Raw genomic sequence first — 27,947 nt, forward strand, 5'->3', positions numbered from 1 at the left:
CAACCACTCTGGGGAAACTAATGGAGTAACTGATATTTTATGAGTGTCTTACAGCAAATTCATGTAGGGCTGGTGGCCTGTAGTGTGTTCTTAAATGTTGTAATAAAAAGAATTTGGGAGTGGCAACTTTTGTAAAAATAATGAATCATTAGTACAACTGAGGAGTGCTGTGAAAAGTGAATGTTGAGATGTTCCAGTGACTGGTACTTGCCAGCATATTCTGCACTTTGATATCTGATTATGCAATAAAACAGTAGTTAACCCAGAAGCATACCCCTGATGATCTTATGCACTAGGCAGTGTCAATGTACTTTGACTCTGTCATCTGTAACTGGTGTAGATTACCATTATAAACAATCTAGTTGGTACTACTAGCTTAATAGTTGAGTGATAGACACCTATTAAAAAGTCATGCCAAATGAAGTGGGACAGTGATAAGTCACCAGACTTGCATTTAGGAGGGTAGTGGTTCAAATCCCGATCTGTCCATCATGAGTTAGGTTTTCTGTGGTTTCCGCGAGCCTTAACGCAAATGCCAAAATGGTTCCCTTGAAAAAGACTGTGTGCTCCATCTCCAATGACCTTGTAGTTGACATGACATTAAACCTTAATCTTCCGTCTTTCCTTATTAAATGTATTTTGGCTTAACAACTTGTCAGCTTTCCATTGCTCAGTTTGTATTTTTCATCAACACTTTAGTGTTATTTATCCATCACTGAAGGTGTCAAAATGGCAGACGAGTGATGGAAGTTGTATGGTCTGGGGTATGTTTAAGCAACAGGAACTGGGACTTCTAATACCTGTAGGGAAATTTGTGGAAGATTTACAATACTGCCAATATGTAGAGCAGAATGCAGCTGACAGTGTTGCAAATTTACCCAAACAGAGGTTTTAGAATGTTTTCTGAATTCTTCATGTCTTAATCCTACTAAATGCATCTTGTCATAATCCACACATGTGCCATTCTTGGCCATGAATACATTCCTTGCAGTTGTTAGTCTAGGATTTTTTCAGTCATTGTACAAGTTTCTGCCCTCGCCTACCACCTTTGACCAACTGTAGCTGTCACTCATTACACTTCCACCTAGCTAACAGACCATATTGCTTGCAACAAGCCTGTCATGTCCACTCTGGCTATGGTGATGTGATATGGTTTACCACATCAGGGGCCATCACTGATGACACAATTATTGCTGGTTTTTGTTCTGTGGCTGAGAAGGGAGGGGGGGGGGGCAATTGCCTTTGTTTGATATTTGTCTTTGAAGTGACAGATTCACTGTTGGGCCTCTTGTTACAAGTGCAAGTGGGACCACCTCACCTAATTATTAAGTCATGCCAAAGCAGTCACCTTATCTACTTGAGCTTTACAACTTAAGGAAGGGAAGCTGTGTTACATCAAATTAAGTCATTGCTATGGTACATGGTGAACATTTGATCACTTAATTTCTTCTCTAGAAAGAATGGGCATTGTTTGCTCCATGTTCAATAATTTTTCTGAACAATTAATACAGTTTTCAAGACATGTATGCAGTACCAAGCTAATGAAAATCTGTACAATATTTACCACAAGTTCCTTGACCATACATTCCAAAATTGTGTAGTCAAACCTGTGGCAGTTGTAAAATCTCTTTGAGTGGAGGAAGTGCAGATGTAATTTTATATGTAAATACTTGTAACAATAAATTCATTGAGTACAGGAGAAATGAAAGCCGTAGTTTGCGTTTCACCCTCCTCTTCTCCCCCCCCCCCTCCTTCCCCCACTTCTGTGAATTCTTTATACTTCCATCCTTATTGGAGCTTGGAGTTCTGTACAGCTCATGTGTACTGTATCTTTGTATGCAACAGAATTTTTGTTGTTATTTTTATTATTATTGTTATTGGCTATTGTCCAAGAGGTTTATTTCTGAGAAGATTATTTTCGCTTCCAGGACAATACCAGTGTGTATGGACATGATTATACGTGGACTGGCACCTGTCAGTTAGCAAATGTGGGGTCCGTAGAAAGTTATTGAGCTCTGCTAGTAAGGCTCTTTCTGGCTCAGTGACTTGATTTAGTGTGAAGCAACTATATTAATTTCATCTGATCCATTACTCTTATACTCTAGTATAAGATAGCTATTAAACAGTTTTGTGATATTTCAATTATTTTCCATTCCATGCACTCTCTATTTCAGTGGTGGCAAAGGTACTGGGGAAGAGTGTGGTAAGTAGCAGTCCATCCTCTTCATGACATTGTCAATTTATGTCAAAATATATCTGTGAGATGACATTCACTCACGTCCTGGTACTGAAAGAATACCAGCTTCTGCTCCAGTCCAGTTAAAAGCTGAACTGAGATTACATGACTGTTGTAATTTTTTTCCCTTACTCTATCTTTTTTCTACACTTGTGTGACATTCTTTTGCTGGTGATACTAGGTAACTACAGATTCTACAAATTTAATCAAACTCTAAGAGCTGATTGTACAGTATGTTGTCTGACAGTATAATCAGTTTCACAAGACATTGTCCTCTAATTCTCTTCACAGCAGTAGCACACTGAGAGTGTGCCTGATTGTTAACAAAGAACTGTTTTGTCAATTTTATCCTGATCATAATTTGAATGATATACAAACTTAAAATTCACATGCTGTAATTGTAAATTATGTCAGGGAATATTTTTTCAACTGCTGTACCATGTATTTGAAAAAACCATGATTTTTTGCTGTGGTCATAGCTTCAGAGAGTGCAAATCAAATCCACTTTCTTACCTTGCTTCACCCCATACCTTGACAAGTTTCAATTAATCATACAGCAGCCACTGCGGACAAAGAACTTCTTATCTCTAATATTGCATTATTGTTCTCTTTGTAAATGTGGTAAAATTCTGTGACTTCCTATTTGCAGAAGTCATTTAAGCATCAGGTGCCATATTTAGAAAGAATGGATTTCAGATCCACGTCTGGCATCCTAACTTAGGTTTTCTGTGGTTTCCCTAAAAGAGTTCAGGCAGATACTGAAGTGTTACACTAATTGAGGCATCTGCTCCTTTCTCCCTTCATCTTTCTCCAACAGAGCTAAACCTTCAACTGTAATGGCCTCAACATCAGTGTGTCATTGAACTCTATTCCTCATTCCTGTCCTGATTGAGAAAGAAACTAGTCACTGAACACCAAATACTGAACCTTCTGTTTCTAGGTTAGATGATGATGTGGTATCCATTGACATCAGACTTCCTCAGCATGTTGACCCTCAAGGAAGATCTTAAGAAATGGCTGCCAATCCAGTCCTAAGAGTGCATGGGATGTGCTGGTAGGTGCAGTGGCCATCCTCTTCAGTCTTTCTCTTAAACACAATGAATGACAACTGCTTTGAAAGAAGGAAAATCACCAAGTGCCAAATGTCAGCTCTTGAGTCACTGTTCTGCACTCTAATAAACTTTGATATAACCAAATATTAAAATATAATTGCATGGAAATGCTCCCATATCATAACTGATATTGACTGAATAATGTATGAGCCTGACAGTTGAGTCTCTTCAACACTTTCAGTAACTGCACTTTCATCTGTTTACATTGTACATTGTTATCACTTCTTCTTCCAGCAGTTTCCAGGCATACAGCTGAGAAGTTATTTCTCCATATAATTTCAGCCAAATAATTGAAAAACCTTACTATACCTCTGCTGCATGCTCAAACCTGATAGATCATTCAGCTTGCTGGAAAAACTGAAATACACATACAACTTCTCTTTCTTGGAAGTGAGACACTTGTCCGTAATATAGTCAGTCAGTCATACTTGCAGATGATATGTGTTCCTACAACTTGTGAAATTCCTGCCTATACAGAAAAAATAATGTTGTATATTCTACAGACTGTATGTAGTGTAGATCAAGGAACTTTATATCTCATAAAATACACAGATGTGTTTGATAGAGATTAGAGACACACATTACTTACAGTCCAATCAAAACTACTTGATAGTTGACACTTCACACGTTGGAGCCGTTTTCCTCCAGCTGGAGTGCTCAATGTCAGACCCGAACTGTACACCATTGCCAAACTGCCAAGACAGTTTGTTAGTTCACTTTCAGTTTGTAGTCTGGCATTCTTTTCTGTTGTATTTGGATCCTAAATCATGGGTCTGGCACTTTATTTTGTATTTCATCACTCATGATAACAATTTGCTCAAGTTTCTGGCTGATGTCACTAACTCATTATGGCATACCTGTTGAATGAGAGACTGATGACCTTGCTGTTTGATCCCTTAAACAACCCACCATAACTAAGCTGTGTAACCCTCATCCCAAACATGCGCTTTGCTTGACCTAGACCTACCACTACTACCACTGAAGCTATATTAATTTTCTCTGTGCTTATGTTGAATGGTTGAATGCGTCCCGTTGTATTGTAATAAGTATTAATATCATCTTTGTTATAAGTGTTATCACTTATTTTTGTGATATTGTTACAGCCTGATTGTTTGTTACTTCTGAGCAAGGAGGTTCAATTGAGTACAGCCGAAGCCGAGAAAGTTTTTAGGTCAACTTCTTACAACAGCATCATTCAGAGAGGCCCTGTTGTTGGTCTCCATTATTGTGGACCTGAATGCATTTCTTCATGTCAACAAGTAAGTTTCCCCACACCCATTTCAGTACTGATTTTATATAATTGTTTTGTATTAACTGTTTACTCACTCTACTGTAATTTCTACTTGTCATAAACATTACAATGTAATTTAAGTACTGTTTTCTATCGTAGACTTTTTTGCATTCATTAAACCATCTTGCCGTTATCTGGCAGGAGCTGTTAGTGTGATAACTCTAAGCAGCTTGGTACTCTAAAGTCCTTGGTAATTACTTGACTATAATAGGGCCACATTTCAATTACTTGGTTATAACAGAACTTCCATAAAATTGTACTGTTGTGCATGAATGATAACTTTTATGAACATAATGAATAGAAAAATTATCAAGTTCGAAAAACCTTCTCATTGCATTAATGTTTAATAAACGATCACAACAAGACCATGTTAAGGCTGGATCTGACACTGAAGCTGGTACACAGGCAACTAGATAACACAGTGTTAATGTGTATACGCAAAAATGCTGCAGGAAAGTTGCTTGAAGTGTAAACACTACATATTTGTTTCTGCAGGGGCTCATCAACTGGTATTATAGTGACCCTGTCATGATAAGAAGCATCATATGTTAAAAACAGTATAGGAGAATTTATGGTAATAACATGTATACCATAAACCAGAGTGGAAACACACTGGACTCACATTTGGCTGGATGACAGTTCAAATCTGCATCTGACCATCCAGATGTAGGTTTTCCTTGGTTTCCCTAAATCATTCCAGGCAAGTGTCAAGATGATTCCTTTGAAAAGGGCTTAGCCAACTTCCTTCCCTGTCATTTCATAATCGCATTTCATAATTGATTTTTCTTGACAGGGTTTTAAAATCTAATCCTCTTCCTCTTCTACTAATGAAGATGTAGAATGGCAGTGATTTTGAAAAACATCTGTAGTAACAACTAGAATCTCATTCAGTCCTTCATGACCTTTAACAGTGAAGTATTGTGGGAACAATGATAAAGGTGAAAGGACTCTGTTTTCATGAAGTTCATATACTACTACTCATCTGAACCTGTCAGTGGTAGTATGTTTGGTTGGTGCGTAATTTCATAGGATTTTTCCGTAAGTTTAATAAACACAATGGCTACATAACACAGACTTTAGGCATCAATTATTATTATTATTATTATTATCATCATCATCATCCTCATCATTATTATTATTATTATTATTTTTCATTATTCCCATTTAAAGAAGAGTGTTAGAACTTGAATTCCTTTATGATGATTGCTTATGTTTTTTCTGAGCCCAAAATTTCTTCATGTGTTCACTGTGTTATTTCTTTCGCTCTGCTGTCCATTTCTATCCTGGTCTCTTCTGTGTTGTGGTGTCAAATTTATGTTTTTTGATTATGTTCCTGAATTTAGCTCTATTTTCTGCATCATTTACTGTTATGTGTGGTTGTCTGAGGTCCTCTTCAACTTCTTTTATCCATTTCTTTTTCCTCTGCCGGAGTTGATGACTTTAAGAATTTACTTTGAAATTCTGTTTTCATTCATCCTGTGAATATATCCATAGAACTGCATTCTTCTTTTCCTTATTGTATCCGTAATCTTGTCTGTGTATCTATATAATCCTGATGTTGGTCTCTTCTTCCAGATTCCTTGCTCTTGTATTGGGCCACAAATTTTCCTGAGAATTTTCCTTTCTTGTTTCTCTATTTCTTTGATTTTAGTTTGCTCACCTATTTGTGTTGTTTCAGATGCATAGAGAGCCTCCTGAAGAATGACAGTGTTGTAGTACCTCAATCTTGCGTTAATGGATATGGACTTTTTGTTATAATAGTTCCACGTGAGTTTATATGCTTTCTGTAGTTTTTTTATTCTTTCCTCATTGGCCTTTACTTTGATCCCTGATGGCTGGATGATTTCTCCCAGGTACTTAAAATGTGGTACTTGTACGATTTTCCCATGGGTTGTCACAATAGGCAATTTGTCTTGTGGCACTCTTTCTATGTGTTGCATTTTCTCATACGAGATTTGCAGGCCAGTTCTTTGGGCAATTTCATGTAACTCCTCTATGGCATTAATGGCTTCTTTTCTATTTGTGAGGATTGCAAGGTCATCTGCAAAAGCTACACACTTCACATTGAATCTATTATCTTTTCTAATGCCAATTTGGATTCCTTTGACTTCTTTTTCCCATGTCCTGATAATTTTTTCAAGAATGATATTAAAGAGTAATGGTGTAAGTCCGTAACCTTTCGCACTCCAGTTTGGATTTCAAATGGTTCAGAGATATCCCCTATAAATTTAACTTTGGATAGTGTGTCAGTTAATGTTTGCCGAATGTTTGCGCTTGTGTTTCCGTCAATGCTGAATTATTCCAGCGTGTTGCAGAGCACTACTCTGTCTATTGAGTTGTGGGTCTTTTTAAAATCTACGAAAGTGACCACTGTGTGTTGGGTGTTTCTCATCTGGAGAATCATTTTCAGATTCCAGATCTGCTCTATGCTTGATCGTCCCTTGCGAAAACGAACCTGGTGTTCTCCTATTTGTGGGTCAGCTTGTTCTTCTAATCTATTCATGAGAACATTTGACAGTATTTTATATGTGACCGGCACGAGTGAGATACCCCTGTAAATATTTGATTCAGTTTTGTCCCCTTTTTTGTGGAGTGGATGGATGAGTGCGCATTTCCATTCAGAAGGGATCTGTTCTGTTTCCCAAATGTTTAATATGATTTTGTGTATTTTTCTGTTAATCTTTCATCATTTAGTTTCCATTATTCTGCAATAATTCCATTTTTTCCTGGGGCATCAATAATATAATCCCCTTTACTATTTACAATGATCTCCCAGTGCTGAACTATTTTTTTGAGTATACGACTGTAGAAATTGTGGTTTTGAAGTAAAGAACTCATCAAGCCATGTTTGGAGCACTTTCGCATCCTGGAAGGAAGTTCCTCGAAGGTTGTTTGGTAGAGCGCAAAATGTGAACGTCAGAGGGTGCTAGATCAGGTGAATAATATGGATGCAGAATGACTTCCCAATCCATCTCCTGAATAGTGCTTTTTGTCACTCTAACAGAATACAGGCAAGCATTATCGTGGAGTAGCATCACTTCACACAGTCTTCCTGGCCATTGTTCTTTGGTAACATCTGCAATCGTCTCAGTTGTTGACAAAATGTCAGCAGTGATAGTTACACCTCAGAGAAGCAATTTGTAGTGCACCACACAATCACTGTTGTTTCATTACAATCACTGTTGTTTCATTTGCATAACCTTATCTTTTGTGAATGTGCGCAGGTTTTTTGGGGGGAGACGCTGCTTTGTTTGGGTTCAACCATTCCTTTATTTTCCTTAAGTTAGCATAAAGACACCATTTCTCATCACCAGTAATGCTACAGGATAGGAGTGGTTGTTGTCGACCACGAGCCAATTGATGGCGAGCAAACAGAGATGCACCCACAACTTTTCGTGATTTTGGCTTAGAGCATGCAGTATACTTAAACCCGATTTTTTAATCTTCCCCATTGCATGCAAATTTCGCACCATGGTGGAATGATCACTGTCACATTTGAAATTTCTTGAGTACACTGGTGTAGATCACTGTGGATTAACTTGTTTAAATGATCTTTATCAAACCCAGAAGGTCTCTCTGAACATGGAGAGTCACTAGTAGCAAAATGATCCTCCTTAAAATAAGAAAACCATTTTCTTGTTATGCTCTGTACAGTGGCATAATCCCGATACACAACACAATTGTTTCGGCCTCCACTGTTGTCACCCCGCTGTTGAATGCAAACAAAAGAAAATGTCAGAAATGATCTGATTTCTCTGCTTGACAGTCCACTTGTAGCATCCACAGCTTCACTCACTATCTTCAAATGACAAAATGGTGATTTGTAATCGTAGATAGCAACAGTGAACTACAAATAAAAAATAACAATCGACAAATAAACCCATATCAACTGGAACACCAACATGTAAAACAAAAATTCTATGAACTTATATTATGTTGTAGGGCATGCCCTGTATGTGGCAGGGGATGACCTTTCCGTTTCTATTAGATGAAGTCCTAGGCAGTTACTTTTTTTTTTTTTTTTTTTTTTTTTTTTTTTTTTTTTTTTTTTTCATTATGAAGTTCTGTTCTCATAGATACTGCAAAGTGGGAACTGTCTGATAAGTCAAAGATCAGCAACTGTCTCACAATTTAGTTTCATACATAACACGGTGATACCTTTGAGTGAAATCCACTGGAACACATTATTTAGCAAATGCTTCACAGCTGTTATTTGAATGGAGGACATGATGAATTACACCATGAAGCATGTGTACCCACCCCTCAAATTTTCAAACAGTTCAGGAGACAGCATGTTCTTAGGTGAAGTGAAGAACCTTTCTTTACCGTGCCAAGCACACACAGCTGCAAATGTTGGATTGAAATCTTGCTGCAGGACGTCATAGCGTTTCAGGTCATGAGGAGATGATGTCTGCAGCTACTTGAAGTGAGTAGTAGTGTTGCAAGCTTCAGTTTACTGTAAACTATGCCACTGGATATGGTTTTACATGAAATAGCCAAAGAGGATCTGAAGATGAAATGGAGTTTGGTCTCTCATTTCCCCTAAATTCATATTTGAACTGAGAGTGGAACGTTCACAAATTTCGCAGCATTTTTGTTACGTCATATTCAATTATAGGTGAATCACTGTTGATCTTCTTTTGCTACTTTCACATAGAAGCAGTTGAATGGGTTTAAGCTGCTATGTTATCAAGGGAGCACACCTGTCCTCATAGTAACTGCAATAGTTTAGCCATGATGTGTAAATGGTATTTCATCAGACCTTCAACTGTCCATTGTGCAGAACCCTAGCATAATATCAGTGCATCTGATCTTGGGTGCTTGAGCATGGAATATTCCATCACTGAGATCATACAGGCCCATATCATGTACAATATGATAAAGGTGTACTGTGAATGTCTCAAGAGAAAACCAGCGCCACCAAAGTTTCTATGATGTGCAACAGTGTGTTCTTGACAGCAGCCATCATCAACTAATCTGTATTAAAAGAGCTGATAGAGTGGCCATAGTGTAGAAAATCACTCACCAGTTCATCGAACCAGTGAGCTGCCATACTGTCCAGAACTGTCACCTTACTTTGATGTTCAGGAACGATTGTACAACATTTTTGTGCCGGATCATTGCACGGAACTGAGTGTAGAGATTAGCAACAGTGCCTGAACACTACCTCTGGACTCTCAAAGCATAGCAGAAGATGGGCAGGGCTGGTCTTGGTTCATTTCGGGGGAATGTTGACTGGGGTATGCGTACATTGAAAACTGCATGCAGTGATGCATCCCACTTGCCAACAGGAGACTGTTCAGGCAGGTGACAGAGGTTATCTCTTGTAGTGGATATTTATATGTGGTGAAACAGGGCCCCTTATACATCTGACATTGTATCTAGCCAGATACTGATACAGGAACCTACTATCTGATCATATTTGTGTGTTTCTTCAGCAGAACATCTTGCAAATAACTTGTAATCTCAGTAAAACAATTTACCACCCTGTCATTCCTGTATTGTGGTTTAAGGAACACTCAGAGGAAATGATGGTCATCTTACCTCATTTCTGCTGATCTAATTTTGGACATTATTGAGCTGTGCTCAATATCAAAGAATTGTTGGTGGTGGTGTTCGTAGATTTGGGTGGCTTCCCAAAACCCACAGTGTCTCGGGAAGCCTGTGCCACAACATGGTCATCAATCACCAGTGGGGGAGGGGGGGGGGGGGGGGGGGGGTGCTACTTGCTACTAAATAACTGTCTTTAGTGCAGGTCCACAAGAGTGTACTTATCCTGGGGAAATACCATCTGGGCAGCTGCATTGAGAAAATAAGTTTCCCTGGTCCCTCAAAAAAATATTATTGGAAAACTTTTAATGCAATGGCTACAACAGTTGTAGATCTACTTCTCAACATACTTCGGATATTTCGTCATTTTGTGGGATCAACTTTTGTATCTTTGTGTTATGAGAGTCTGTCACCTGGAGTTTGTTCCAGTGTGTGGAAGCTGCCTGTATTACTTCATCATTACAGAAATGTTGACGAAACAAGAATTTATAGGGAGGTAAGAAAAGTTGAAAAATTTGGCCATAGTATGGATGAACAAACAAAATGTGCCGAATCTTTGTGGGAGAGTTCTGTTCTGAATCAACTCATCAACTGTGTTGTGTACCTATCCATGCTGTTCTAAACAGACTGTCACGGTGTTCCATAGTGTTTTATTATAAAGGGCCCCGTACATGATCAGACAATTTGCAGAACTTTACTACATGTACCAAATACTTGGTGTGCAGTGCTGTTTGATATGTTTGTCAAACATAGAACATGTTTGGCAGAAATTTTGATTGACAGGAAATTTGACAAGTTTGGTGGTCATTGCTTATGTTGAAGTTTCGCCACATATGTGTAGTGCAAAAGAGTTTTACTACAGTTTATCCCACTGTATTGTGAGTTTTTACAACTGTGGAAACAATGATCAAGGATAAAAAAATAGCACTAGCAGTTACCAAAACGATAGAGATGGTTTGTCTTTTCCAGCCATACAAGGGTATATTAAATGATTGAGATGATTTCACAGATTTACTGTAACTATGTTATTTGACATAATGTCACAGGGCTTTGTACACAAGTAGAACAAAATCAAAAAGCTTTTATTATTATTATTATTATTATTATTATTATTATTATTATTATTGATAAGAGTGCTTCATATGTGACCCCTACTGATTCTGCAGATATCAAGCTCTTCGCATTTCAGTGTAGCATGTACCTATCAAATCAGTTCAAAAATAATATTGATGCGAGCTCACAGTTTGGTAGGTTTGTTGGTAGAGGAGGCATTAACACTGAATTTTTCATGCAATTTCACACAAAAAATTCTGCTGAGGTTAGGGGGGAGAGTGTGGAGGCCTAACATGAATTGCTGATCATCAGCCCCACCATGACGGATCCATTGGTGTCCCAATTTTCTGTTTAAGAATTTGTGAACATCATGGTGGGAGTTAGATACGAAGCCCACGCATACTACAGTAGTACAAGTTTATATGCCAACTAGCTCTGCAGATGATGAAGAAATTGAAGAAATGTACGATGAAATAAAAGAAATTATTCAGATAGTGAAGGGAGACGGAAATTTAATAGTAATGGGTGCCTGGAATTCGAGTGTAGGAAAAGGGAGAGAGGGAAACATAGTAGGTGAATATGGATTGGGGCTAAGAAATGAAAGAGGAAGCCGCCTAGTAGAATTTTACACAGAGCACAACTTAATCATAGCTAACACTTGGTTTAAGAATAATGAAAGAAGGTTGTATACGTGGAAGAACCCTGGAGATACTAAAAGGTATCAGATAGATTATATAATGGTAAGACAGAGATTTAGGAACCAGGTTTTAAGTTGTAAGACATTTCCAGGGGCAGCTGTGAACTCTGACCACAATCTATTGGTTATGACCTGTAGATTAAAACTGAACAAACTGCAAAAATGTGGGAAATTAAGTAGATGGGACCTGGATAAACTGAAAAAACCAGAGGTTGTACAGAGTTTCAGAGAGAGCATAAGGGAACAATTGACAGGAATAGGGGAAAGAAATACAGTAGAAGAAGAATGGGTAGCTCTGAGGGATGTAGTAGTGAAGGCAGCAGAGGATAAAATAGGTACAAAGACGAGGGCTGCTAGAAATCCTTGGGTAACAGAAGAAATATTGAATTTAATTGATGAAAGGAGAAAATATAAAAATGCAGTAAATGAAGCAGGCAGAAAGGAATACAAACGTCTCAAAAATGAGATCGTCAGGAAGTGCAAAATGGCTAAACAGGGATGGCTAGAGGACAAATGTAAGGATGTAGAAGCTTATCTCACTAGGGGTAAGATAGATACTGCCTACAGGAAAATTAAAGAGACCTTTGGAGAGAAGAGAACCACGTGTATGAATATCAAGAGTTCAGATGGCAACCCAGTTCTAAGCAAAGAAGGGAAGGCAGAAAGGTGGAAGGAGTATATAGAAGGTTTATACAATGGCGATGTACTTGAGGACAATATTATGGAAACGAAAGAGGATGTAGATGAAGATGAAATGGGAGATACGATACTGCGTGAAGAGTTTGACAGAGCACTGAAAGACCTCAGTCGAAACAAGGCCCCCGGAGTAGACAACATTCCATTAGAACTACTGACGGCCTTGGGAGAGCCAGTCATGACAAAACTCTACCAGCTGGTGAGCAAGATGTATGAGACAGGCGAAATACCCTCAGACTTCAAGAAGAATATAATAATTCCAATCCCAAAGAAAGCAGGTGCTGACAGATGTGAAAATTACCGAACTATCAGTTTAATAAGCCACGGCTGCAAAATACTAACGCGAATTCTTTACAGACGAATGGAAAAACTGGTAGATGCAGACCTCGGGGAGGATCAGTTTGGATTCCGTCGAAATGTTGGAACACGTGAGGCAATACTGACCTTACGACTTATCTTAGAAGAAAGATTAAGAAAAGGCAAACCTACGTTTCTAGCATTTGTAGACTTAGAGAAAGCTTTTGACAATGTTGACTGGAATACTCTTTTTCAAATTCTAAAGGTGGCAGGGGTAAAATACAGGGAGCGAAAGGCTATTTATAATTTGTACAGAAACCAGATGGCAGTAATAAGAGTCGAGGGGCATGAAAATGAAGCAGTGGTTGGGAAAGGAGTGAGACAGGGTTGTAGCCTCTCCCCGATGTTATTCAATCTGTATATTGAGCAAGCAGTAAAGTAAACAAAAGAAAAATTTGGAGTAGGTATTAAAATCCATTGAGACGAAGTAAAAACTTTGAGGTTCGCCGATGACATTGTAATTCTGTCAGAGACGGCAAAGGACTTGGAAGAGCAGTTGAACGGAATGGACAGTGTCTTGAAAGGAGGATATAAGATGAACATTAACAAAAGCAAAACGAGTATAATGGAATGTAGTCAAATTAAATCGGGTGATGCTGAGGGAATTAGATTAGGAAATGAAACACTTAAAGTAGTAAAGGAGTTTTGCTATTTAGGAAGTAAAATAACTGATGATGGTCAAAGTAGAGAGGATATAAAATGTAGACTGGTAATGGCAAGGAAAGCGTTTCTGAAGAAGAGAAATTTGTTAACATCGAATATAGATTTATGTATCAGGAAGTCGTTTCTGAAAGTATTTGTTTGGAGTGTAGCCATGTATGGAAGTGAAACATGGACGATAACTAGTTTGGACAAGAAGAGAATAGAAGCTTTCGAAATGTGGTGCTACAGAAGAATACTGAAGATAAGGTGGATAGATCACGTAACTAATGAGGAGGTATTGAATAGGACTGGGGAGAAGAGAAGTTTGTGGCACAACTTGACTAGAAGAAGGGATCGGTTGGTAGGACATGTTTTGAGGCATCAAGGGATCACAAATTTAGCATTGGAGGGCAGCGTGGAGGGTAAAAATCATAGAGGGAGACCGAGAGATGAGTACACTAAGCAGATTCAGAAGGATGTAGGTTGCAGTAGGTACTGGGAGATGAAGCAGCTTGCACAGGATAGAGTAGCATGGAGAGCTGCATCAAACCAGTCTCAGGACTGAAGACAACAACAACAACAACAACATGGTGGGAGTGGGGTAAAGCACCTCCCATTGGTAGACGAGAAGCACACTGTCGGCCTCCAGTTGTTGCATGTACCAATATTCCATCATGTCCAAACAAATGTGTCATGTAACAGTCTTTTTGCAGAAGAAAAAGGTACCATAAGCTTTAAACTATGAGACAGTGCTGCACGACAGCATAGGGATTCCTTGTCCCTCAGATTCACACATTGTGCCTGTTCACTGTGTCATTTATGAGAAATGTTGCTTCATCATTGAAGAGGGGTTTCTAACAAAACTATCTTCTTCCATAATTGATGCAACTGTAACAAAAATTCAGAGTCTGACTTTGACATTGTGAGTTAGGGGAAGCTTCAGCTTCAGTTGCTTCCTTAATATCTGCCAAACAGTCAGTTGTGAAATGTTCAGCTCTTTGCTTGCTCTGTTCGTCGATTTCTATGGGCTACGTGCAAAACTCATATGCACATGATCAACCGTTTCTTCACTTTCTGCAGGCCAACCTATTGATTTCCCCTTGCAGAGCATCCTGATGCTTTAAGTGGCACATACCATTGCCGAATGGAATTGGCAGTTGGTGTATCTTTGTTGAACTACATTATGAAGTGTTATTGCACTGTCATAACAGACAGATGTGAATGCCTTTCAAGTCCAACATACACTTTCTCGGTACCTGTTGTCAAAATTTTAAAGTTTTTCTATGTGTTTTGAATTTTGTATCAATATGTCAATTAATCTAGCTACAGTGAATTTATGAAATCACTTCAATCATTTATAATAACCTTGTATATTATGCAGGAAGAGAGTAAGAACAAATCCTGTGCACAGCATACAAGTGGAAAAACGATTAATTTTTTTTAAAAAAAAAGAAATACAGATAAAATAAAGTAAAAATCAAAGTTCTCTAGTTCTTTCACGGGATATGTAGGCTATATGCTCCCACATTGTAATATCTTAACAAAATGTCATTTGAGGATCAAGTAAATGAGAACAGATTTTCACATGCTTGTGTTTTCTGTTTCAGTGTGAGGGTGAAGTAACTCTAAACAAGATGTTAAATGTTTCGCAATCTATTCGTAGAAAGTTGATGTAGTCATCAGGTTCTGAGAACAATGTAGATTTACTTGTGTATACTTCTTTCCCATTTTATACCATTCCCTGGATGAGCATATTGTTTTCTTCTTCTTCTTCTTCTTCTTCTTCTTCTTCTTTCCCTTCTTTTAAGACATTGCCATAGTCAATGTTAGAAATGTTTTATCTGCATTTGTAGTGATTCCCAATTGTTTCAGAATACAACATGAATGAACAGCACCTGATTCAGAAGTGAAATTAAGTTGGCAAACTTGTAAGATTGTGTACGGGCTTGGTTGACACATGCATGGTTCTATAAGAGCAAATTTGACAAATAAGTTTGATTGTTTATGGGAACTCTGACATTAAATGTTCTATGTTTCACTTCTGTGCAAGTCATTGGTGAATGAAATGTATTTTCTGTCTCTGATAACTAACATCAGTTTGAATGCTAACACAGTCAGCGTGAATTTGGTCTTGTGTGAAGGACCACCAACCAACATGTCAGTGCATCAACTTCACCTAAATTCATAAGATAAAACAAATACTATGCAATAATTTGTTGGCATCATTTTGATACAACTGCACAAGTGATAGTGCTATTTCTACATAATGGGCTTTGTGTTTACACATTAAGGTCTTTGCATCCCACCTAGCTCACAATTTCCTGAACAACAGATGCTTCGTTACTACTGACCCAAGGATGTGTTGAGTATAAAAGTGATAATTGCTCTGTAGAAAAGTGGAATGTAATTCATGTGTGTAAGTTGTCAGAGAAATACATATGTAATGAGTTGTGCCTGTTGGCTGGTGCAGCGTATGGATCTGGAGTGAGGCAGATGGTGAAAGGTAGTGGAACTGTGGTTTTACTGTAAATATCTACTGTGGAAACAGTTCCTGCCAACTTCCACCACAGGTAAACATACTAAGGAGACAATAGGAACAACAAAAATTGCAATATGCAGAAAAAAATTCTAAAACCAGAATTACATGTAAATTTTCCATGCTTCTTTGTAATGCAGTGAAAATAATAGGATGTTTTGTATTCTTTTAGGAAGTGAACCTCAAAATGTGATGTGCATAATGAGATGATTAACAAAAATGAGAAAAGGCAACCACTCAGTTAGTCAGTTGATGGACAATGCATAGAAAATATCAGAGATGTGCAGATAACACCAGCATACTAGAGAAGGAAAGACTCTACACAACTATAAAATGAAATAAAAAAAAAGAAAAGCTGTTTGTAACATATGAGGGGTAGTTGCAAAATTTTATGTACTACCTCGCAAAACTAAAGTTACTTAATGAATTTTTTGCCACTGGTCTTGCTGGAGTGGTTTATACCATTTCCTGTCAGATCACTGAAGTTAAGCGTTGTCAGGCTTGGCTAGCACTTGGATTACATAACTGTGAAAAGCACAAATAGAAAGACATTTTTATTAGTGCAGCTAGCTATACCTATGACTTGGTGACACCAGAAAAGCAAGACAAAGCGGTAAATTACAAAGCCAGACGCAATCCGATAGAACGACAAATTTCGTGGCTATTTGGAGAAACAAATTAAAGACCTGCAAATGAAAATTACTGTACAGGATGACAAGAGTTCACCATTACAAACAGCCAGCCTCGGCAGCAGCCGGTGGAACAGTGGCATATAATGTGATCACAAGTTCCTGAATGAAGAGACAAGTGTTTAAGTTCCTATCAGAGAAGCCTGAGGTTTGGTTTGCCATGTTGGATCTAGCATTCATGCTAAACAACATGACAGAAGATTACACTAAGTACACGATGGTTGACAATAGCCTGGATGCACAAATGGTAGAGACAGTGTTAGATGTTATATTTAAATGCCCACATGAGACTGGTACTTTCACTTGAGAGACACAGTAATACAATGAAACTTCCTGGCAGATTAAAACTGTGTGGCAGATCTATACTCAAACTCAGGAGCTCGAGTCTCGATCCGCCACACAGTTTTAATCTGCCAGGAAGTTTCATATCAGTGCACACTCTGCTGCAGAGTGAAAATCTCATTCTGGAAGCATCTCCCAGGCTGTGGCTAAGCCATGTCTCCACAATATCCCCTTTCAGGAATGCTAGTTCTGTAAAGTTTGGAAAGTAGGAGACGAGATACTGGCAAAAGTAGAGCTGTGAGGGCAGCGCGTGAGTCATGCTTGGGAATCTTAGATGGTAGCGCACTTGCCCCTAAAAGACAAAGGTCCCGAGTTCAAGTCTCGGCCCACCACACAGTTTTAAACTGCCAGGAAGTTTCATATCAGCACACACTCTGCTGCAGAGTGAAAATCTCATACAGTAATACAGTGTCTATGCAAATCCATAGACAGCGAATGCAGCTGGTCATGCACCCAGAACATATTGGCAATAGGACACCTTCTGAATTTTGGCGGCATTTCTTGAAATATTGTAGAGGAGACACACTAAGACGTGTTTGACTCATACAGCTGCCACTGTTGTTAAAAGCGGTGATTGTCACATGTACCTCCGATAACGTCAACTCTGTGTTGTCAGTGCAGACAAAAGAGATGCAGTAGTGGGACAAGTAAGCAGAGCAGCAATAACACAAGACGTGGACGGCGACAGCACTGTGGAAGCTGCAGCCTATAAGGCAAATGCCGAGAGTTAATGTTGATGTGCAACTCTGTGATCTGAAGCTACAGACTGACATAATGCGTAAGTAGCTGTCTATACTAGTGGCATATCTGTCCTGGATGACAGAGGCAGGCACAGGTGGGATGAGATGAACTTATATGTTGGTACCACAAACGGTTAGGCTCGAGAGCTACTAGCTTCACTTCACGTTGCTCATTCCTGAACGAGCTCAGTGTAGTGCAGTAAGCGTAGCAGGCTGTATGTTTTCTGAAAGTCACCAAGATACAGATGAGGTGATAATCACTACAACCATAGTAACTGAGTGTGAAATCGTGGGAAACGAACAAGGTTCTTCACCCATGGTTGGACCAATTATGTGAGAGAGTTTAGCCAGGACAACAGAGAGAAAACTGTCCATCTTTTGGTTTGCAGCTCCTTGTATTGGCCATGTTTGCAGTTAAAATTGTTGGATGTGAGGTCCGCCAGTTAAGCAAAACACCGTTTTTCTCAGTACCCAGTGCCAAAACATGTTTGGGTACTGAGAAAAATGGTTTTTTGCATAACTGGCAGACCTCACATCCAGCAAGAGAGAAAACTGTTTGCCTACTCACATTATCTACAGCTGAGCACAGCACAAATTAGACAGAAGAGTTAGGTAACTATGGGTGCTGTAGCAGAGTTTCAAGCAATGCTGTTGCTTACTTAATAATGCAGTTTCCCCAGAGTTGGGCCATAAGGTGCTTCACAACACAGTGAATAACATTAAAATCACAGCAGGTAAACTGGTTTTTCAAAGGCTGAGAAGACTGTCCCCAACTGGCTTCCAGGAGCAAAAGCAGAGTTTGATAGCAGTTAGAAGCGGGCATCATATGGATATCAGATAGCCTATGGGTGTTGCCCTTGCACCTGGTCCGAAAGGATTCAGGCTCTTGGAGACCCTACAGGGATTATCATGCACTAAACGCAAGGACATTCCCTGACCACGACCCTGTTCCCATTCTACGGGATTTTACAAACGTGTTGGACAGAACCCAAGTTATCAGCGTGGTGGACGGGCCTACAGCCAGCTCCTAGCGCCTGAAGCAGACATTCGCAAGACTGCGTTCATAAGCTGATTCAGCCTCCAAGTTTCTCCTCATGCCATTTGAGCTAAAAAGTGCAGCACAGCCTTGCCAGAGGTTCATTGATGAAGTTCGGAGGAGACTAGAGTTCTGCTTCAGATACCTGGAATGCTGTATTGATATTTTTACAAATGGCTGAAGTACATGAAGACCAACTGAAGATGGCATTCGAGGTAATCAGGAAGTATGGGCTAATAATAAACAACACTAAGTATGCCCTCCAGCAAAAACAAGTCACATTCTTATGCCATGAAGATCGGTGTTGGGTATCTGTCCTCAAAGAAAATTTGTATACCTTTAAAAACATCCCACTACTGCAAACAGGCCCTGCCATCGATGCCTGTCATGCAACAGACCTTTGAGAAGGCAAGACACAATTTACAAGAAGCAATCCTTTTGGCACACACTGCTCACAATGTGACGTTGACAGTTGTAGTGGACGCCAACCAGTTTGTAACTGGTATGAACTGGTATGGTCCTGCATCAAAAAGTTGAGCATGATTGGAAACCTTTAGGACTTTTCCTCAAAAAAGCACAAGCTAAGTTGAGTGTGTATGACAGAGGGCGGCTGCCCATTTATGGGGCATTTCAATACTTTCATTCTTATGTCAAAGGTTGGCCTTTTACAGTTTGTATCGATTATAAGTCATTATGGGGGAGGAAAGAAGCTTGTTCTCCACAGCCATTCCACCAGCTGAAATTCAGTGGGCAGTTTAACACCTATATGAATCTCATAAAATGGATGCACAGTATCAGGGTGGATTTGTTCTCAAGGTGCACTTTATACAACAGTAGATTATGATCAGCTAAGAACAGAGCAAGCCATGGTTGGACATCTAGAGCAATTATTGCAGGACAACTCGATGCCCCTTAAACTCCAGCAAGTATGGATATTATGCAAGGAGGGACTCATTCAGTGTGACTCACAGCCTTACACATACCAACTCTAACACAACCATCAAATTGTTGATGGAATGTAACAATACTATGAAAAGGAATGTTGCTACTCACCACATAGTGGAGATACTGAGTCGCAGATAGGCACTACAAAAAGACACTCACAATTAAAGCTTTAGGCTGTTAAGGCCTTCATCAACAATAGGCCACACACACACACACACACACACACACACACACACACACACACACACACACACAAAACACACAAACACAAGTCACGCACACGTGACTACAGTGTCAGGCAACTGTATCCACTGGTCGTCTATTTTTGACAAAGGCCTTATGGGCCAAAAGCATTATTTGTGATAATCTTTTTGTTGTGCCTGTCTGTGACTCAGCATCTCTACTATATGATGAGTAGCAACTTTCCTTTTCTTAATATTGTTACATTCCATCTTGGATTTTCTATTGTTTGAATTCTTGATGGAGTAATTTTTGTGGCATGGTATAAAGAAAAATTTCTGGAAGGTGGTGAGCAAGTGCAGATTCCGTCAAATGTGTAATCTTATAGTGCATTTATAATTAGTTGCAACTTTTGACGTTTAACTGACCGGAGAGGAACGTGACACCGTTGTCCAGGTAACACCAATGTTAAGCTGGCTTTCCCCACCAGGCCGCCAGCACTTTGGCTGGTGAAGTGCGCCTTTTGCCACACCACGAGTAAATAGCACCATGTGGTGTCAAGCATTAGATGCATCACTGTTTGTCAGCTCTCGTAGTAAAGTCATATTTTCTGGTGTCAAAGTGTTCTGTAGTCATCAGGTATTGTGAATAAGTGTTTTGTGTTGGCGTTGCATTAATGACAACAGTGCAGTACTTTTGAATACAAGATTTGCAATAAAAGTGTCATCCAAGAACACATTCACCGGGTGGGAAGATAATGTTCTGCTGCAAAACATACCTCAGAATTCGATAATAGTAATGGACAAAATGCCATACCACTCTGTTGTGATGCATAAAGCTCCAACGCAGTGGCCGAAAGTGGATATTTTTCTCTGGGTACAAAGAAATTTTCCATGAGATAAAGTTTAACCTAGCATGTATAAGGTGATGTTAATGAAACTTTTAGTGTTTTACAAGCCAAAACTTCACGATACCATGTCGACGAACTGGCTAATGGTAAAGTACGTAGTTTAATCAGGCTTCATCCATATCATGCTCATTGAAATCTGACAGAATGTATTGGCCTATGTGATAAGTAACATGGCAAAAAACAGGAAGAAGTTTACACTCACTGAGACTGAAATGCTAATAAAAGAAGCCACTGCAAATGTTACATGATAGGACTGGGCTTGAGTGTCAGCCATAATACCAAGAAGGTAGTTGAGGAGACATTGATTCATGAAGGACTGTGGTGAGTTTTGAGGAATTCATAACTTCACCTGTTTCCAAGTTAAAATCTGCTTCTCTTGTTAAAACACATATAGTTTAGAAATATTCATCTCACTAACATTGAAATGCAGTCGAAATAGCAACAGAATCCTGAAATAGTGTATTATTAAACTAACATGTTAGTGCAAGTCAGGTCAATAGTTTATGAAACAGCAAATTCTCAGTGCACAAATAAACATGTAACTTCTTAGCTTATATTGTTACAAAACCCACAGCAGTTCTTGTTTCACCATGGTCCTCAATAATTACATTATTTCATTGAAAAAATCTGTAGTCACTTGAATATTGCTGTAAGGAAATTCCACTTATTAATCATATGGCAGAACAGTCTCATAATCATTTTCATTTGCCAAAATCTTGTTTCGATATCTCAAAACATTTATGATACAAGAAATTTATGAATATTTCATTCTAGTTTTTTTGCTGACCCAAGAGTTCATGTCAGAGTGCTTTATGTACATTCCATTTTCTCAAGATTGGAAACAGACAGTGATATCCTGGCAAGTTTAAAGAGTAATTCAATATATTATGTACATTTAATACACAGCAACAGGTAACCTAACATGCATCAAACACAAATTCATAGGGAACCTATTTGTCACTGCAAATTAAGAATTTCTTGCAGTAATTTACCTACTACTGAAATATCACAATAACTATGACTATTAACAAAATGATATGTGGTTTGTCATGAAGCTGACAACTTCAACTATATGATGTGAGAGAATGAGAGTTTATTACCAAATAGTTTCTATAAAATCATTTCAGAAAGATGCAGATCGGCCAGTTTGTTGTTAACGCAGTGAAGTGACCCTCCCATGTACCGCAGCAACTAGGACTGGCATTGTACTGTGAACGTCTGCTCACACATGTTACACACACTGACAACTATGCTTCCCTCCACTGTAAAAAGTCGTAACTTATTGTAAACACACTATAGCAGAGACATTCACAAGACTGTAGGGGACTTCCCAGAAGCAACAAATCAACTTTTCCATGTGCACATAGACCTCGAAGGCCCACTGTCGCCATCTGAAGAGTACTGTTATTCATTTGCAACAATAGACAGGTATACTTGTTGATCAGAGGCAGCACCTGTCAGACTCATTTCAGCAGAGACTAAACTGAGGGCCTTCGTAAGCGTGACCGCTATGCTCGCATATTCGAATCCTGCCTCGGGCATGGATGTGTGTGATGTCCTTAGGTTAGTTAGGTTTAAGTAGTTCTAAGTTCTACGGGACTGCTGACCTGAGATGTTAAGTCCCATAGTACTCAGAGGCATTTTTTGAGGGCCTTCGTAAACACATAGGTGTCATGATTTGGATGTCCATACACATCACCACCGATCGAGGGCAACAGTTTGAATCAACCCTATTCGTAGAGCTGTCTACATTATGTGGATTCCATCATCACCACAGGATCAGCCACCATCTAGCAAACAATGGGATGGTGGAGAAATGGCACAGGATGTTAAAAACTGCATTTATGTACCACAACAACTCAAAGATAGCAGCCTTGGCATTAGTTTTTTGGGGGCTGCAGAAAGTCTTTAAGCCTGACATGGGGGCCTCCGGAACTCACATGGTTCGTGGGGAAACTTTGTGCCAACTGATGGATTTTTATGTAGCACAACTGACTGATACATCATCAGAGCCACCGTATGTGCTGCAGTAGATTAAGAGGCTAATAACTACACTGCTCTCTTCCAAAGCCTCATGACATGGTGTATGAAAAGTGTTCATACACAAGGACATTGCAATGTGCTCGCACGTCATGTTAAGAACGGATATCGTACGCATGCTGTTGCACCCCCTTATTTAGGATCTTTCCAGATGCTGAAGCAAAACAAACATACATTATAGACAGCATACAATGATAAGCTGCTGACAGTGTTGTGGAGGAGCAACAAACACCGACGACTTTCACAAGGACAGGTCAGCGTGTTCTTTACAAGTATCAACACATACCAGGAGGGGGAGGTCTGTGAGGAAAGCACCTGCTATAGACGACGAATACAGACATATTTATTATTCTTTGGTCAAACAACTGAGTTGTAATGAAGCTATTCTTTGGTAGATTTATTGTTGACAATTTTTTGTTATTGACAGTTAGTTGTTGAATGGAATTTTGGAGAGAAATAAATAGGTACAGTGCTTACAGTAGTCTTTCCGTGCAGTGCAGATTGTGATTTAATAATATTTACTTCTGTCAACACCTGCCTTGTTTTGATTAGGAATAATTACATTCTTTTTGAAATATGAGAGTGTTTCGCTTGCCTCATATATTTTGCACACTAGTTGGGATAGTTTTGACGTGGCTGGCTCTCTCACAGATCTAATTAATGATAAGGGAATTTCACCTACTCCAAAGGCTTTCTTTCAATTAAGGTTTTTCAGAACTATGTCAAATTCTTTTCACAGTATCATATCTCCCAGCTCATCCTCATCTACTTTCCCTTCCCTTTCTGTAATATTGTCCTCAAGTCCATTTATATTGTATAGACCATCTATATATATCTTCCACATTGCAGCCTTCTTGGCCTGCCATCTGAGCTCTTAATATTCATACAGGTGACTATCTTTTCTCCAAAGTTCTATTTAATTTTCCTGTAGGCAACATATCTCTTTTACATAGTCAAGTGTGCTTCTACAGATTAAAACATATTTGAAATAAATTTTACTATATATATATATGGATGTACATTTACTGACATAAACTGTGTAGACTGACAGAATTAATGTTAAAAAGGTTAACTTGAAAAATTGAAGTGTGAAGTATATTCAAGATCTTCATCTAGGATATTTTGACTGACTAATATGCGTTACTTCCATACTAATGACACCTGGTCTGTAGGCAGAGCAGAGATGACAATGAAATTTTATTGCTGTTATGTTCAGTCACAAATCTAACTGGCAGTCGTTAAAAGAATTACAGTTGACAATACCACCCGTTACAAAGACAGTTTAGTGAGTGACGGGAAGTATCATCTATAAGGTATCATATGCATGTTGAAAATCTCTGACGCATAAGTGTTTGCCTTTTAGAGGGGGGGGGGGGGGGGGGCTGCCTCTTTTGGCAGTGTGAGAAAATCACTTTCTGATAACTCTAGTATGTTACAAGGGTAGTTGGAATTTAAAAAGTGACACACAGTATATGAGAGATTAATTATTGAAAATAGTTTGCTTCTGGGTGCTTTGCCAAGTTTGCACTCTAAATGGAATCAACTACTTGGCAAAATATCCAGAAGCATCCTGTTAATTAGTCAGCAGGTAGTGCTGTACTAACTGGAGAAGTCTCGCAACTTTAACCTGGGGTACTTGTTCTAACAGCTAAAAAACATGAAACAGTCACATCTACAGTGGCTCAAAACTGCCGCGTCTGGACTTAAGGACTCATTAACCAAAAGATGTTGCTACTTTTCGAACAATATTTTAACTCTTAGTAAAGTTATTTTCTGTTTGTTTGTGTCTACAGTCCAGGAGGAAAATGTTATTTCTTAGCAAAGTGTTCACGGGGCAAATTGAAGTTAATATGAAATTTTGCAAGTCATGCTCGTGGTAACAGCACTTCTAGCAAAAGTTAGAGCGCCTGGTACAAGAATCTGGCACAGTTTCTGTCTCCTACAGGGGTTAATTCATTTAACTCTGCATGAGAGGCACACAGAGTCTTGAAAAAGCAAGAAATTGCCTTGGTCCACAAATTTGCTATTAGGAAATATCTGATTTTGTAATTTTCTCTGATGACATTAAGTAATACGGTTTGATCCCTTAACATTTCATGTGTCTGTACAGTTCATTTTTCAGTGCACGCATTGCTGAATTTGCAGCAATAAAAAAAAAAAAAGGCCTATCTGGGTACATCTATGTAAATATTCCTCAGTCACTTCTTGCAATGATCAATGTCCTTTTCATATTTCAGGTGGCAGTGAATATAGCAAAAGACACTGGCTCAACTGGTCTTGTTTATGTTAGTACCAATCCCAAGTTTTCACTTAAGCAAGTGGAAAGTTTCTTCAACTTCACCATCCCATGTGGAGTATGATAATGAGGAAGACTGCTATAATCTGGTGTAAGCTTTTGTTTTATGTATCTACATGGGATTTTAACAACTGCACAATCTCTCATTTTGTTACACATGAGCTGTCACAGAGAAATTTTGATGACTTTGTATTGTTCGAACTGATGTTCATGACATATTTATACATTTTTATGACTGTACTTATTTAACAATGCCAAAATATTTACATTGTAGTCATTTGATGCTAGTCATTAATGTAAGAAAAAAGAAGCACATTTACACTTTTTTAAGTTTTTGTTATTTAAATTTTGCTGTTAACCAATCACAAAGGCTGTCTGTGTTGTAAATATTTATACAAGTAATAACAAACAATTTTTGAAATTATCTATTTTTACACTGCTGCTCTTCAGTACAATGTTATAGTCACTGATCTCTCTTAATGTATTATATAATTAAACACTTTATTTTATATCGAAAGTTTTATTTAATTTTCACTATGTTGCATTGGGCATTGTCTTTCCTTTGATGACTTCCATGAGACTTGTGAGAAACTAATGATTTACAAAGGGGTTTACAAATAAGAAATTATGTTGCCGATCTTGTATTCGAACACTGGGGAAAAATGTTACCACGTTTTTCTCAGCTTTGGAACAAGATGGTGACATTCATATGAAATAAGAAAGAAAATTAATCCAGAAATAAATGTCTAACAAATAAAACAAATCACATCAAATCTGACTACACATGTTAGTGCAAGAATAAATTACAGTGGATAGACCGATTGTGGAGACAGTATCAACAGACATCATTAGGTCACGGGATAAATTAAAGTAGAGAAATGGACTGAATCATGATTGCAATCTTTTATTTATGAATTATTTGCTGTTGCATATGACGTGCACCCTTGAAGGTATTGCCATTCGTGTTTCCCTGTTGCGCAAGCACAGCACAGCAGAAGGTTTGGAAGGTGAACAGTGATACCAGCTTGGCTGAGAACTATAATGGGTGTGAGGAAGAGAGCGTTAGCAGGCAGCATATTTCATCATGCTGCCAACCATGAGAATCTATGCTGCATGCTTTGGCTTTTTATGAACATTTACCATGTTTAAACTGCAGTTTGCCTGAATCCATCTGTACTCGGAATCAAATAGACTTTAAAATTAGACAAATACTCAACAACAGCACAAATTTCTGCAGGAGATCCTAAAAGTCTAGATTGGGGCCAGTGTTACAAGCAGCAATGTTGTCGACCCTCATTGTGAAGTATGATGGGAACAATAAGGGGCGTGACACCTGCGGGTTCTACACAGCCAATGAGTTGAGCGACAGCAGACTGTGTTTGGAAGCAAAACACATTGTAACATTCTCACGTCTCTATAGAAGTGAAATGTATTGTGCATTCAGAAAAAATGAAATTGGAACATATTTGTAAGAAGCAGCCAAATATTTGTAACAAGAAAGATGTAAGTTTCACAGCTGCCTTATTAGAATGATAATGGACTAAAGCAGTGGTACCACAGACAACAGGCTAAGTAAACATAAAAAGACAGTGAAGATAAAAATTTAAATTTATTTTATTTCTTCTTGTATTATCAAAATGTAGAGAGCCAGTAAATGGCTAAGTTTAGAATAGAAAATCTAGGATGGAATGCAACACTATTAGAGAAGAGTTGAAGGTGTTGGTCTATGAGAGCAAAGATTCTCTCAGTGGGAGCACAGTAACCGGCCACAACGGGGCATCCAGGATGGTTGGGTTTATGAACTTCAGGAGTTTATGGACTCGCCGTACCCTGAAATGAGTTATGTCCTGTCCACTATCCTTCCCACCCCACCTACAGTGGTATTCCACCGTCCACTGAACCTACACTCGTCCATCCTTACACAACCCCTGCTCCCAATCCCTTACCTCATGTCTCATACCCCTGTAATGGACCAAGATGCAAGACCTGTCCCACACATCCTCCTACCACCACCTACTCCAGTCTGGTCACTAACATCACCTATACCATCAAAGGCAGGGCTACCTGTGAAACCAGTCATGTGATTTACAAGCTAAGCTGCAACTACTGTGCTGCATTCTATGAAGGCATGACAACCAACAAGACGTCTGTCCGCATGAATTGCCACCGACAAACTGTGGCCAAAAAACAGGTGGATCATCTTGTTGCTTAACATGCTGCCAAACGTGAGATCCCTCATCTCAATGACTGCTTCAAAGCCTGTGCCTTATGGATCCTTCCCACCAACACCAGCTTTTCTGAATTGTGCAGCAGGTGAGAACTCTCCTTGCAGTGGTACATCCTACACTCCCCTAACCCACCTGGCCTCAACCTTTGTCAGTCACTAGCCTCACCCGTCCAGCCCCCTCCCTGTTCCCATTCCAGCAATACACTGCCGTCGTTCCACCATCACACTATATTTTTACATCACTCCTTTTCCACTACTTCCCCTCCCCTTCCCTTCCCTCCATCTACCCTGCAGCACTTCACTGTCCACCAGCCACGCCATACTAACCCTCCCCCTCCTCACCCCAGCCTCCTCCTTACCCCCACCCAGTCA

General features: G+C 39.0%; 1 protein-coding gene across 1 annotated transcript in view; it reads left to right on the plus strand.

Moving 5' to 3' along the window:
• Window positions 1-25,859, plus strand: part of LOC126272777 (protein XRP2-like) — a 38,646-nt gene extending 12,787 nt beyond the window's left edge. Inside the window, exons 6-7 of the mRNA XM_049975922.1 lie at window positions 4,452-4,607; window positions 25,290-25,859. Coding sequence (XP_049831879.1) covers window positions 4,452-4,607; window positions 25,290-25,412 — 279 coding nt within the window. The 3' untranslated portion in view covers window positions 25,413-25,859. The remainder of the gene's footprint in view (window positions 1-4,451; window positions 4,608-25,289) is intronic.
• The last annotated feature ends 2,088 nt before the right edge of the window (window positions 25,860-27,947 follow it).

The sequence above is a fragment of the Schistocerca gregaria genome, chromosome 5 (assembly GCF_023897955.1).
Source record: "Schistocerca gregaria isolate iqSchGreg1 chromosome 5, iqSchGreg1.2, whole genome shotgun sequence".
Lineage (NCBI taxonomy): Eukaryota > Metazoa > Arthropoda > Insecta > Orthoptera > Acrididae > Schistocerca > Schistocerca gregaria.